We start from the raw sequence: 14818 nt of genomic DNA, 5'->3' as shown, positions 1-14818 counted from the left end.
ATCTCCAATGGATCTTGAAACTGTTTTGTCACAATCATCTCTTTCATATTTCGTGTTGTAAACTGCACAATCACATCTCTTGGTAATTTCCTCTGGGTTGCAATTCTCGAGTTCACACAGCATGCCACATCTTGGATAGCCACAATTTCCTCCTCCTCCTTCCCCAGGTATTCAGCCAACACCTCAGTCATCTGTTCTTGCGCTGACTTTCCATCCACTTCTGGCAAACCACGAAAACGTAGCTGCTTCTCCATATGTTTAGTTTCTGCAACTGACATTCTCCCTTTCACCAATCTCATCTCTGTTTGTTGCGTGTCTATTAAATTCTCCATCGCGTCTTCTACTGTTTTAACTCTCTGCTGCGTTCCTTGTAATTCACTTCGTATCGTTTCCATGCCTTTTTTCACTTCTGACAGCTCCGACTTTACTGTCTGTGTAACCTCTTTAACCTCTTTAATCAACTCCAATTTCGTATCCTTAAGCTCTTTAATCATGTCTAAAAGTTTTTTGTCCAAATTTTTGTCCAGGTTTTCTTTTGCCGATTGCCACTCTTTTTTCGACATCGTGGGGCTTGCTTTGGCTCGCTCCCACGACTCTGCTCTCTTCCTTAACTCCGTGGCGTAAAATTAAACGTTTTTCTTTTTCAAATGTCCCAATCTTCTTGCCAAAATTAACTTTTAAAGTGTCCAAAATGTCGGGCGTCTTTTCTCTATGGTTTCTCTATGATTTTGTAATCCAAAATGGCCTACTTCCTTTTCCGCTGAAGCCGCGACCCTTCCCTTTTCAAAAATGGCGATTCCCTACTTCCTGCCCTCCAGCAAGGGCCGCTTCTCTCCAGCCGCTCTATTGTTATTACGCACTTCCTGTCTCCCGTCTTCCCACAGCAGGTCTCGCGATGGTGTCTTTTTCTCACAGCTCCAAAGCCACAGGTATTCAAAACAATAGTCCGATTTCTTTAATAACTTCTTTAAACTTAGTCTCTTTTCAAATACAACTCCTGCCGAGTCTTCCCCTCTTTTTCACTAGTCTGTTGCAGTTTAAAAATCTACTTTTTTTCCTTTCTGTTTTTGTCAATCTGTCCCGTATCGAAAGATAACGATCTTTACCTTCTCTTCACTTTTCTCGGGTTGTAATCGCTGTTTCGATTTTAAGTTCTCCTCTCAGCTTCTTCCCCCAATCGAAGCTTGGGTATGTAGGTCTTATGCCAGCCGAATTGGCCCCAAAACTGCCGCAGAGATTGTAGCCGACCCGTCGCAAGGTGGGACCTCAAGGACCGGGAGGAGACTCGTTGTGTAGAGCTCCCCCTCGTCCGAGATCTAACTCACCCTAGGGTCTTGAGCGTTCTTTGCCTGCTCCCCGCCTGAGAGCAGTCGGCCGCGGGCTATTTTCACCCCTCCGGCCGGTTAAAACGGCAGTCCGGTCAGCTCCGCAAATGGAGCTGCGTTAGACCTCCATGGATCCCAAACCGGAAGTCCCTTTTCACTCTAGGCTCTAGACTGGTCAATCGAAAATAACAATATGCTCAGAGGGGCCACCTCCAGCTCCACCTGCTACCTAGTATCCCCTTAGGTAATCTCACCGCCCACTTTCAGCGGTTTAGATTCTAAAAATAAAGGCATTGGGAAGAATCTGAAGCAATGATACCAATATACAGTAATATGGTATAGCTGAGTTAAGCTTTGAAAAAACTAGAAAACTAATTTCTTGTCTTCCTGCTTACTAAATTTTATTAAACAACTCAAGCTTAAAGTACACCAAGCTTCAAGACCAATGCAGAAACAATGCCTAAGTACTACATTTTTCAAAGCACGGAGAGGAATAAATCTGAGATTTATTTCTTTCAAACAAATCAATAGTATTGATGCAAGAAACCTACTCTTTGACATGACTGACACTGAGAATATCATGCAGATAAGTACTGATCAACATTTCAAAAATACAAGTGAAAGTTCTTTAACTTCTCTTCCAATAAATCTGTGCTCAGGAAATGTTTCTGAATGACTGGCTAACAATTCTATGACTTTTACCTATTCTGCAGAGCAGGAGTACATAGTGCAAACCATTAAGTTAGGGCTCAACAAAATCCAGGCATCAAGTCACCATTAGGGGTATGCAGGAGGGGGTTGATTCAGGTTTCCCGCTTCGGGTTTACCCGAAGTGGGGAAAATTTTCGGAAATACCTTACCTTCCGAAGCGGAAATAGCCGCTTCGGAATTAAGGTACTTTACTCACTTCGGTATGTTTCGTAAATATTCAGAACATACTGAAGCAAGGGGGGCAACTCTCCCCCTCCAGGGCAACCCTTCCACCCCACCCCCCTGAGGAACCCCTCCACCCCCCATCCACTTACCTTACCTGGTGGAAGGTTCAGCTGTGCTGCAGGCCACTGCCACCGCAGCAGGCTCCAGGCTGTGGCAGCAGCCTCGTGCTGTCATTGCCGTAGCGACAGCCTGAAGCCTCCAGCCCGTCGCAACCTTGTGCTGCCACCACCTGAGCCTCCGGGGCATTGGGGAAGGCCAGAGCTGCCTCCTCTGGCCCTTCCTGGCCCTCGAATGGCTGCAGCGTGCCGGCGCCACAACGGCCATTTGAGGGGCAGGAGGGGCTTTCTCTGCCTCCTCTAGCCCTTCCAGCCCCTCAAATGGCTGCTGCGGCACCAGTGCGCCGCAGCCATTTGAGGGGCAGGAAAGGCTGGAGGAGGCAACTCCAGCATTCCCCAACGCCCTGCAGGCTCAGGTGGCGGCAGCTGCCGCCAACAAGGTAGGTGGGGGTGAGATGATGTTTAAAGGGCCCCACCGCGGCTTGCAAGCAGCAGCGGGGCCCTTTAAACTCAGCTCCGAAGCTTTCCAAAAGCTTTGGAAAGCTTTGATTCAGGATTTCCAAATCTGCTGGCCCCGATTCGGATATCCAGAATCTTTCCAGAACGGGTCCGACTCGGGTAATTTACCTGAATCGGAAACCCAAAGTGCACAGCCCTAGTCACCATAGCACCTAGACATTTCATCGTGGAGCCTATTTTTAGCAACGATTTCACTGCAATGTGTCAGCAACTCTCAGAAGAAGTACAGAGGTTTGGGTGTCCAATCAGTTTTTCTACTTGTAAAAAAAGTAGAAAGGGATCCTCTTTGTCTGCCAAAAAGTCTGTGTTTGGTATCACAAGACCTGCATGGACAAAAATCATGTGGAACAGGGCTGTAATAAGGAGGGAAGTAGCAGTTTGAAAAAAAGCTGGTTAGAACCAAACGAAAACTCATGTATTATTTCACAGCACAATGTTTTGTTGTATGATGTAAAAATATATGTAAGTAAAAATAATATGTAAGCCATAGGTTGTTTACATGTAAACTTATTTTTAGACAGTAAGTAACAGTGGATGATTTTTTTTCTTAACCAGTTATCTTCTATACCAGCTCAAACATTCAATTAAATGGAGCTCTTAAAAATCAATTATGATATTATGTGTAAATGGGGTGAAGTTAAGATATAGAGTTTAACTTACTGTTCTGGTGATGGCAATCAGGGTTACCCCTACATTTATTTATATACATCACTTTTATCACAGCTTTAATAAAATTACAAGGAACTATGAAGCAGTTAAGATTACATTTTATAGTAACAATAATTTTGACTCCTAGAGCCAAAGAACATTTATCAATTCTGAAAAAATGAACTTGTTCCATATTCCTACATTCACACATTTTGTTTGGCCAGGGCACTGAGCATGGTCTTTTCAGCAGCTGCACTCCACTTTGGGGTCCCTTCTCTAATAAAAAAACAAGATGGCTGCCTCACTTCTTTCTTTCCAGTGTCATGCAAAGATAATCATTTTAGGAAGTTGGTTCTTATTTACTGTAAGGAAGTGGTCTCAAGAAAGCCATCAGTAAATAGATAAGGAGGGACGACAAACTTCACTACTGTTACTGTAAACTTTGAGGGACCATACTCTTCACTACTATTGCTATAAGTAGGATCAGCATTTCTTGAACTCTGCAATGGATTTCTGATGAGTTTTTAAATCTTTGCAGATTTATACCCCCATTACACGTTTGTTGAAATATGTTTGATATTGACAGTAGTGACTCACACTGTGTAATCTGCCTTAAGACCGTGAGAAAGATGGACTATAAATGATTTAAATGAATAAATAAGGTCTGGCTTAAGTTGGCCATAACAGATCTTTATTGGAACAAAGAGGGTCGTCACTTCATATTACCCCATCTTCCACAAAAAGCTCAAGGCAGGATAAAGATGAACAGTGTATTAGGAAAGGCTCCATTTCTAGCCTACTCTGAACCTCTCTTTTTCTCCCCCTCAAACCCCCCCCCCAAAGCAATACCATATATTAGGACCAAACAAAATGACACAAAACAGTGAGCAAGCTTTCAAGTTGACCAGAACTTTTCATCAGATTGGATGTTATAGATTTAAAAAAAGATGTATCAAGCCATGATTTTAAGACATGTTCTTGCCAGCATTACTGTACATAATGCCAGTAGGCAAGTATTTATATTTTATTTTATACTAGCGCCAGAGCCCATTGTGACATAATACAATGAGTTCTAGCAGCAGGAGCCAGACCAAGCCGCCCGTGTCAGCAACCGGCCACTGGGCTGGGCTGCCCCACGCTGCAGTGGGCTGCCAGGCTGGACCACCCTACACCACAGCAGGCTGCTGAGCTGCGCAGTCCCATGCCACAGCGGGCCAGGCAGCCCACGCCACAGCGGGCTACTGGGCTGGGCAGCCCCATGCTGGGCTGCCCCACACTGGGCGGCACCGCTGTGGTGCCATGTCTTCTCACTGCCGTGCAGGTCCTTCCCAAGCCTCCAGAAGCGGCGCCAGGCCTTCCCGCAGCTGCGCTGAGTCTTTCTGGGCCTCTGGAGGCCTTGAGAAGGCAGCACGGAGGCAAACCATTTTACCCGACTCGCTTCCTATCCCTGCGTACTGTGCCTGCGTGGAATAAGAAGTGAGTCATCAGCAACACGGTTTGCCTTTTATGTTTAAGGATAATGTATTTATTTAATATATTTTATTTTATATAATTATATTTTATATAATATGTGAGGTTGTACTTGATTTCTGTCTACGACAAATAGTGTCTCTCCATTGAAATTACAACAGCCAGTAATTTTCCTTGGATCTCTTGTACACCCAGTAAGATTAACAGATCTCTTATAACAACTTGGTATTCATTATACTAACAGTTTTGGAGACCACATGAGGTAAAGCTACCCAATTTGGCTTCAACTGACTTCCACCTCATGCATCACAAATGTATTGCTTAAAGCCTTTTTATATGTCCTCAACAACACAAGGACTTTGAATCCATATTTAATGGGAGTTTTGTGCCTCACAGACTCAATCCCTTTTCTCCTTGTGACTGGAGCACGAGGGCAGAAATGGCAGCCACCTTTCCCCTGCACTGTTTTCTCATCCCTAAAGCATCAGGTGGAGCTGCTGTGGAGCACTGCCACTGACTCAGTTGCAAAATTTACATGCAACCACATAATCAATGAGATTTCAAAAATGAAGCCAACCGCTTCAGTGGAGGCTTTAAGAAGAAGATAACACAAAGGGGAGGCAGCTGCCCTGGACACAAGGAGAAAAAAAGCTTGTATGAATCTGGGAAACTTATTGAACATCCAATTCAATGGCCCAACACACAAGGACTTTGTAACCCTAATGCCTGTAGGTTACATACAATGAACACAGCTAGATACAATAAACTCAGCTGCCTTTGGGCTTGACCTAGAAGTTACAACTGGTCCAGAATGCAGTGGCACACATCCTCACAAAGGTGCTATTTAAGGGTGCACATCCACCCTGTGTTATACCAGCTGCACTGGCTCCTAGTTGAGTTCCGGATCCAATTCAAGGTATTGGTTTTAGAATTTAAAGCCCTTCACGGACTGGGACCTACATACCTGTGGGACTGCTTTTCCCATTATGTCCCCGCAGGGCCTTGCACTCTTTGAATAAGCAGCTTCTGGTGGTCCCTGGCCCAAGGGACATTCGGCTAGCCTCGACTAGGGCCAGGATCTTTTCTGCCCTGGCCCCAGCCTGGTGGAACACTCTCCCACTGGAGATCTGGGCCCTGCAGGACATATTACAGTTCCGCAGGGACTGCAAGACAGAGTATTCCACCGGGCCTTTGATTAGGGGCCAGCTTTGTGTACCCCTTTCTGATCGCCCTGCCCTCCCTCTGTAGCCGCCCTGGATTTACACCATGGCGGTGCCTGTGGCTTGTAGTATTTTATAGTAGCCTGATTTGATCAGTGGCACCTGAATCTTTTTATTATGTTATCTGGATTAAGTGGTTTTAATGTTTTATTGTATTTTTATTGGAATATTGTTGGAAGCCGCCCTGAGCCCGCTTGCAGGCAAGGCAGGGTATAAGTTAAATAAATAAATAGAATAAACAAGCTGAGGTCTCTCTGGTCCTCATATAGCCTTTTCCCAAGAAAATGTAGTATATTACTCTTGAAGCTAGAAATCTAGTGGGATCAGACCAAAGGAAAGCTGCCACAAAGAGTATAAACCAGAATGTCTGTAACATACGGAGAAATCTTGTATCTGCTTTACAGTCACACTGACAAAAGCACAGAACAGCCATAATGGCAAAACATACATTTCTTTTGGCTTCTCTGACCAGCTCCTGCAATAGTATTTTCCTCATCAACCCCCTGCACCCAGAATATACACCTTAACTTACACACTTAAATCTCTTCTGCCCTTTCCTGTGATGTAGCCAATTAGCTATTAGAATCCTCTTAAGATGCTTATCACAAATTCCTAGTCGTTTTTCAAAATACGTGAACTAGCAATTCCACACCTGATGCTAATCCATTCAGAGAAAAAAACTGAATACTTGACTACATTGTTTTTGACTCAAATTAACCAACAATACCACCAAAGAATTCTGGTTTTGTTCAGGAAGCATTTTTTCCCAAAACTTGCATTTCACACATATGTCTTTCATCCTAACATCCACCATTAGCAGTGATCATTCACAAATATCCCAACTCATTATTTAGAAATTACTAACCTAAATAGTTCAGAAACTCTGGGAGCTATCCAAAGGAGGTCTACTTAGAAGTAAGTCCCAATTTATTCAATGGGGCTTATTTTCATGAAAATATTCTCAGGATTCCAGCCACTGTCTATTACAATTCAAAAGTAACTGAAAAGGGGCCTAGACACATTTTTATTTGAAATAAGAACACAAAATACCTTTTAGGTAGGTCTTTAAGAAGGCAATCTAACCCAAGACTTATTTGTGGCCTGAAAGAAGGGGGGGAAAGAACTTTTCAGCAGAGTCAATTATTACAGAAACAACCAGGGCAGAAGCTATAAAAATCCTGAATTATGATTTGTATATCAAGAATATAGTACCAAACACTTTTCTGTATAATCCCAAACAGTTCTAGGTAGGTAAAGGTAGTCCCCTGTGCAAGCACTGAGTCATTACTGACCCATGGGGGGACGCTGCATCATGACGTTTTCTTGGCAGACTTTTTACGGGGTGGTTTGCCATTGCCTTCCTCAGTCATCTACTGGAGTACCCAGGAAACTGGGTACTCATTTTACCGAACTCGGGAGGATGGAAGGCTGAGTCAACCTTGAGCCAGCTACCTCAATCCGGCTTCCACCAGGATCGAACTCAGGTCGTGAGCAGAGCTTGGGCTGCAGTACTGCAGCTTACCACTCTGTGCCACAGAGCTCCTAGAATATATTACTACAGTGCATCTTTTTATAACATGGATAACACTTTTTTTTTTTACTGAAGTAGGATAATTGGATGGTATAATCAGGAATATTATATTGGCAATCATGGAATTTAACAGTCAATAAGAGCATTTTTGCAAATCACAGATTTCAATATCAGCTAATTAGTCATTAACTACAGGAACAAGAATCAGTACTGAAGTATTGATAGGTTGTAAACTGCAATCTTTGGGGAGAAGGAGAGTGAAAACACCACCCCCGTAGCTAATTGTGACAGTTAGAATCCCATGGATCCATTTCATGATCAGTGGCCTCTTCCCTCAGCACAAGTCTTCCTTTAAGATGTTCCCTAGCAGAAGAACCACCTGCACTGGAGAAGGCTCCTTGCACTAGAGAAAAGTGCCAGCATTAGTGGAACATATCATCATGATCTAATGCAATATCACAATCCTATGCAAATTTCTTGTAAGGCTAATGCTATAAAGATGGATTGTTTCTCCTACAGTCTTTAAAGATTAAATCTTTAGGTAGGTGGAAGATGGAAGAAACTCTTTCTTCCCCCTTCCCATAAGAACCTGTTGGATTAAACCAGTGGTCCATCTAGTCCTGCATACTGTTTCACACAGCAGCCAACCAGTTTCCTTGGAGGGACAAACAGACAGGGCACAGAAGTCAAGGCCCTCCCCTACAGCTGCAATCACAGCACTAGTATTCAAAGTTTGCTGCTTCTGTAGATAAGGCTCCCTTCAGCCACCACAGCTTGTAGCCATTTCCCCCCAGTAATGTGTAGTGGACTGGTGGAATCTAAGAAAGCAAAAATCAGCAGTAGGGGCTATTGTTGTATTTGGATGAAAGAAGATGCCACAGGACAAGCATAGCTCGTGTTTAGTGTTTGAGATCTTACTAGTTTCTCTATTGCAGAGATAGTCCCCATGCAGTGAGCATTAAGAGATGCAATCAGAGAAGAGGGACGATATTACCTCTAACCTATAGGTAAGGGATATGCCAGGAAGACAGAAGCTCTCCAGTTGCTGGCTCAGCCATGTGAGCCCTCATTTTTAGGAATTCCAATTAAGAGTCCAAAAGATGTATCTTGACAGGTAGCAATGCTTTCATTTAGGTAGTAAACAATCCTGTCCCTGCCTTGAAAGAAGCAGCCTATCACTGAGCTGGGAAACACAAGCACATCCTGTCCCAGGTTGTTGGAGCCCCTGAGGACCCACAAAAGGTGAAAAGATACCATGCAAAGGAAATATAACCTATTCTGTCCTATATAGGACACATCTAGCATAGGTCCTGGTTGACTTAGCTAGGCTAGTCTTATTCAAGCCAGAACTGTTTCCAACAGTGGCCACCAACAATCTTCTAAAAAACTCGTAAAAGCAGACAATGATATCAACAGCCTAGCAGACTGGAGCTGGTTGCCAGTTTCTTGTTTCTTACTCACTAATCTAACCATGAAAATCACTTGCACAATACATACATTATAATTTCTAAGAACTGAAAAATCACCATTACTACTGTATATGGATTTAAGTTCCACTCAAAATAGTGGGACTTCAAACTTGAGATTTCAGATGCAACCATTTAATCTGTACATTAAAAGTAAACAATAATGTACTATATGTCTTAAGAAAATCTGCCTTGCATTCAATTTTGTATGTAAAATGCCAAGCTATCATTTTATGACTAGGCATAATTATTATGGGGGCAAACTGCCAACCGCCTGCACTGTTTGTATATTCATTCTTTTTGTTCCCCTTTTATGATACTATACCTCTCTCATTATCTCTAAACACAGAATTGTGCATTTATCTGCAACAGACCTGAGCTTTGTCAAACACAGAACGGAATAGCAGAGACTGCATACAGGGCCTTACAAAAGTGCAGCAGTGGGTTTTCCTTCAGCTTCAATCACATCACTCTCAACAGTAGTCATAGCATATTGCTGAGTTCCCCTTAGCCAGAAAACCACTGAAGAGCACAGACAGAAGAGCACAATAGGGAGTGGCCATGGTGTTATGTTTTATTTCTCAGCTCAGGATGAAGACAGCACAATCTCTTTCAGACTTTCTGCCAAGAGACAGTGCATACACAAATGTAACAGCTGTTCTGAAACTTAGCTGAATGCCACTGCAACATTATGTGCACCCAATAACGGATTTGCCTCAAATCAATTTTTATTTGCTACAGGCAGCTAGGCAATTGCCAACTTACATGACAACCTTTAAACCTTTTAGTTCCACAGAGGAGCACACCAGAAATCGGCCTCTAACACAGTAGTTTTTACTTACATAAAATTCAGCTTTATAATACCTGTACATACCTGATTTCTTTTCTCTCCAAATCCTTTAAAATAGCACTATAAACTCAGACAAGATACGAATGCTACCAAAGTACTGCACTCATCAAGGTGCTGGTAGAGAGCTGCTGTGGCATAGTGATTAAGTGGTTGGGCTGCAAATCAGCACTCAACTGGTTTGAATTCCACCACTGCCATGAGCTTAGTAGGTGGCCTTGGGTAAGCCACACCTCTCAGCCCCAGCTCTCCAGCTGTATTGTGGGGATAATAGTGATCTTGTTCACCACTCTGAATGGGACACTATTCTGTTTAGAAAAGTCATATATATATGACTTTATGATTTTATATATATGACTATATGATTTTATATATATATATATATAAAAACGTGATTATTATTATTATTATAACCACCTAAAAAGCCTTCCATGGCCTAGGACCTGCACATCTCAGGGACTGCCTCCCCAAATATACTTCACTGTGGCAGATTAGATAATCTGAGCAAAGGCTTCTGAAGGGCAAGACAGCTGCTTGTATCCATGCGTTCTGTTGTGGCTCCTACCTGATGGAATGACCTACCTGACAAGGTAAAGAAGTTTCCTATACTTCTATCATTCTGTTAAATGGGTGAAACAGAGTTGTTCAGGAAAGCATTTTTTTCCAGGAAAGCATTTTTCTAAAGGGAAGTGAGCAGTCTTCGTTATATACTATTTGAAATATTGCCAAATACTTTACTGTATGGATCATACCATTTTCTAGTGTATTTTCTAATTCTGTAATCCAGATTTTCCTGCATACTGTTCTATTGCATTGCTTTTAATTGAGTGATCTTTCTTGAATTTGTGCAAGAAATGTGGTCTGTAAATTCATTAACAGTGCAATTCTAAACAGAGTTACTCCAGTCTAAGATCATTGAATTCAATGGGCTTAGACTGGAGTAACTCTTCTTAGGACTGCACGGTTAGTAATGCTGGACTTATGGAAGCCAAGTGTCCCCCCTATAACAGAGACAGAAACATCTGTGCATAGGTTTCAGTGCTCAAGGCTATTATCACCCCAGGTAAATCTGGCAGCTGTAACGCAAGCATGTTTATTTACCTTAAGTCGATAAACGATGCTTACAGAACCATATTAGAAGCATTTTTAGCAACAGCAGAACATGTGCAACTAGTCCTAGGACACATCCTATTATGTTATTGCATGAGAAATCTTCAATTAAAAAGCAAACACTGTTCAGTATTTCCGTGCTACAGAATACTGTAAATGCCATCCTCAAAGACATGTTATCATAAGTAAATTTTTAAACAAGAAAACGAATGTTTAACTAGAGAATACTATGATCCATCATTCTAGTGCACAAGCAGTTGCAATGAGCTATACACAGCTCTCTGTTCTGTGACAGACTGCACTTTTTGTGCTGTTCAAAACAGCTGAAGGACTGTTAAGGGTTAATCCCTTACAGAAACAGAGAGCTTTGAATGACATGCTATTCCAAGGAATCTGATTGGGTAGCATAAGATGGAAAGAGGAGGATCTATTTTCAGCCCTAGCTGAGAGGAATGGAGCGTGAACAGTGGGGAGATGGGGTCCTAACTCAAAGCAGTTTAACAGCAACAAGACAACTTGGGAAAAGGTGGCAAGGATGTTTGGGAAGTACGTGCAGACTCCCAATCAGGTCAAAGAGGAGACTTTCCCTACCCAGTCAAACAGGGAGGTAACTCTGGAGAGTGAAGAGATCCTGGTCTGGTGTGGTTAGAAACTGCCTTTGGAGACCTTAAGGGTCAGTTAAACACTGAAGACCCATACTGATATTTCAAGAGAAAGGTTTGGGTAGTGGAAAGAGGGTACCAGCTTTCTGGAAACCAGAGAGATTAAGAGAATTCTCAAAGAAAGTGTACTAGACAGTTTGGGGAAAACACGGAAACAAAAGCATCTAAATATAAGAATTTAAGTATCTGTGAGGAGCATAAGAACTAAAGTCTGTGCATATACTGATTTTACCTCAGAGATTTCCAAGTTGAATTACCTCAGAAATTTTCAGCCCCTAATTTCATCTGACCTTTCCCTTCTAAAATAAATAGTTATTTTTTAATTTTAAAATCGCTTCTGGTGGCATTTCTGCTGTTTAAGGACAAAGAAGAGGGAACATCATACATTCATCTGAGGTTTGTCTAGGGAGTTTCAGTGCAACACATATTAAACAGCTTCTTGTGCATTCCCCTGTGCAGCTTTCCAGAGAATTTTGATACCTTCCAATAGTAAACTACGCAATACAAAATCACAACAGTCCCATTAAGTTTCAAACGGAATCAATCTACGCTTCAACTTGAAGTTTAAGCTACCAGTTAAGAGACTACAGCCCAAATTATTTTCCATACAACAAACTGCTGCAGTGATAGTAGTTGAAATACCTGTCTTAATAAATCTTAAGCGATTGAACACCTCCAGTTCCCACCAACAAAAATCGGTGATGTAAGAATCTTTCAAGATTCCTTTACAGGGTTCCCAGATCTCACTGAGAGTTTGAAAACTTTATTTTGGCCTTTCTTGGGGTGTTGCTTTATTCACGACCCATTTTTCTCAACGCAAGGTGAGTAAACATCAAAAACTGAATCGCTTTAAACATCCAGAATTTATATATGGAATGGCTACTGGGGCTGGAAATAAAAGAGCTTCAAGATGTCCTATCTGTTCACGTGTCTTCCTCAAAACTCTACAAGAAAATGCTACTTCCTGCTCGCTCCTTCCCCGCCAGGCCCATTGAAGAGGGCGCGCTCACCCACACACGCACACAATGTAAAGAAGGCTCGTTCCGCGCGCGAGTAGGCTGCGACCTAGCACGCACCCACCAACACACACACACACACACACACACACACAAAGAGAAACTTCAATTCCCTTCCCTCTCTCCCAGCACTTGAAGGCTGATGCAGAGTGGCCGGGCCGGCTCTTCTCAATCAATGGGGGACGGAACTAGCATAGCCGCGCCGTTAAGCCGCTCAGGTTTGAGAGGTGACAAGTAGGGGAAAAGCCCCAGGGTGGCCCCCGAGACAGCACCATTGCCGCCACCTATGCGCCAGGCCCAGCCCAGAGGAGACCGCGGCGCAGGGAGGGACCGTGGGGATCCCTCCATTATGTTCTGCTTCGACCCGACCCCTATTCCCCCCCCTCCCCCGGCCGGAGACCCACAAGCTGCGCCGGGGCCGCCCCCTCCTCCGAGCAGTCCTCAGCCACCCCAAACGGCCTAGTCCAGCCCGGCTCGCGCACTCCGCGCTCCTTCCCACCTCCTGGTTGAAGGCGTTTACGGCCTCCATGTTGCTGTTTCGCGGCCTGCGGCAGCGCGAGTAAAAGGACCGGGAGGAGGCCGCGGGACGTCGCTTTCGGCTGCGACCCGCCTTCAGGGCCTCGGCGCTAACATGTCCGTTTGGCGGCGGCCCGCAGCGTCTCGCTGGCAGAGTCGCCGGGCAGACAGTCTCGCGCAACGGGACGGCCGAGCCCACGCTCCGAACAGCACCCTGGGATAACGAAGTCCTCCCGGCTTCGCGCCACCCAGAGGAGGAAGGGCGAGGAGAGCGCTGTGGAAAGGGACGGGCGCGCTCGGCGGAAGTACCACGTGACGGGACGCTTCGTCCTTACCCCCTCCCCCCCCCCGAAATTTCTTGACCCGGGTTTCCCGGAAGACTTTGGAGTCCGAACTTTCGTCCTTCGTAGGCGGAATACAAAGGCCTGAACCAAAAGGTGCGCGTCAGCCTGCCGTTTTGAAGCGCTTTTCTCTCATTTTCAGACGACACAGCTCCTTCAAGTCAATGCTGAATAGAATCCAAAGAGGAAATGCATTAATAACATTTAACAGGTCTTGCTAAAAGGTGACAAAATGTTCTGCAGGCTATGGAGAACTCGAAAGCTTGCACACTGGGTTGTGTCAGTCATTTTGGTTTTGTTCCTGGGGGAAGGGAGGGCGGCTGCTTGAGATATATTTTTATTTGAAAATTCCTGAATTTAGCTAATGAAAAGGATTCTTCAGCTGAAGAATAACATGGGAAAGGGCTGCTGTATAGATGTTGCCCAGTTTTGCTTCCATTGGCTCTATACCTAGCCCATCAAATTAATCTATGCTATAAGGACCACGGTAGTTTTCCGTCTGTTCTCTGCACTTTTAAGTTACGTAATGAAAAAAGTAAAAGACATCTACGGGGATACTCATGAATCCTTTTTTAAAAAAACAACTCCCCCAAATACACACTATATCAAATTACCTATCACAGCTAGATTTACAGACTTAACAATAAAAAACATGAATCCGGTATTTCATGGCACCATAATAGTGCAGAAACATGGATCTGAGCCGTGGATCCTCATGAATTCACTGAAAATAAACCAAAATTCTGTAACACCATGATATTGTGGTCAATAAGCATCCTAAAAATTATGGGTCCATTTACTTAGTTATTCAAAAAATGGATCTAAGGTGAGATCCTCCGGATTTTTACACGGGGTTCCTAAACATGGAGCTCCGTGAAATCATGCATCATGTTCATAGTCACAGATGGCACGACAAAAATCATGCATCTGCCACTCTTGTGCCGCCATGGTGTAAAAATGTGGTTGCAAAGTACAGATCCTCATGGATCTTTGGAATTTTATATTTGGTCATCCCAAATTTGCTATCAAATAACTCATCATGTCCATGGCCACAGATGGTACAAGAAAAATCATGCATATATACCAGTGTTATCACAGCACAACAACATGGATACTCAGGATATTTACATGGAGTCCTCTAAAATTAACGTATCG

The 14818-nt window shown here is 43.6% G+C and overlaps 1 protein-coding gene across 2 annotated transcripts in view; it reads right to left on the bottom strand.

The window, feature by feature from the left end:
• The window catches only part of SCAF4 (SR-related CTD associated factor 4), an 88979-nt gene extending 75432 nt beyond the window's left edge, over positions 1-13547 (bottom strand). For both annotated transcript variants that reach the window (XM_054974859.1, XM_054974860.1), the window contains exon 1: positions 13306-13547. In XM_054974859.1, the coding sequence (XP_054830834.1) occupies positions 13306-13335 (30 nt within the window). In that variant the 5' untranslated portion in view covers positions 13336-13547. The remainder of the gene's footprint in view (positions 1-13305) is intronic.
• Positions 13548-14818: the final 1271 nt, after the last annotated feature.

Source organism: Eublepharis macularius, chromosome 3, assembly GCF_028583425.1.
Source record: "Eublepharis macularius isolate TG4126 chromosome 3, MPM_Emac_v1.0, whole genome shotgun sequence".
Classification (NCBI taxonomy): domain Eukaryota; kingdom Metazoa; phylum Chordata; class Lepidosauria; order Squamata; family Eublepharidae; genus Eublepharis; species Eublepharis macularius.
This window is presented reverse-complemented; position numbering and strand designations above follow the sequence as displayed.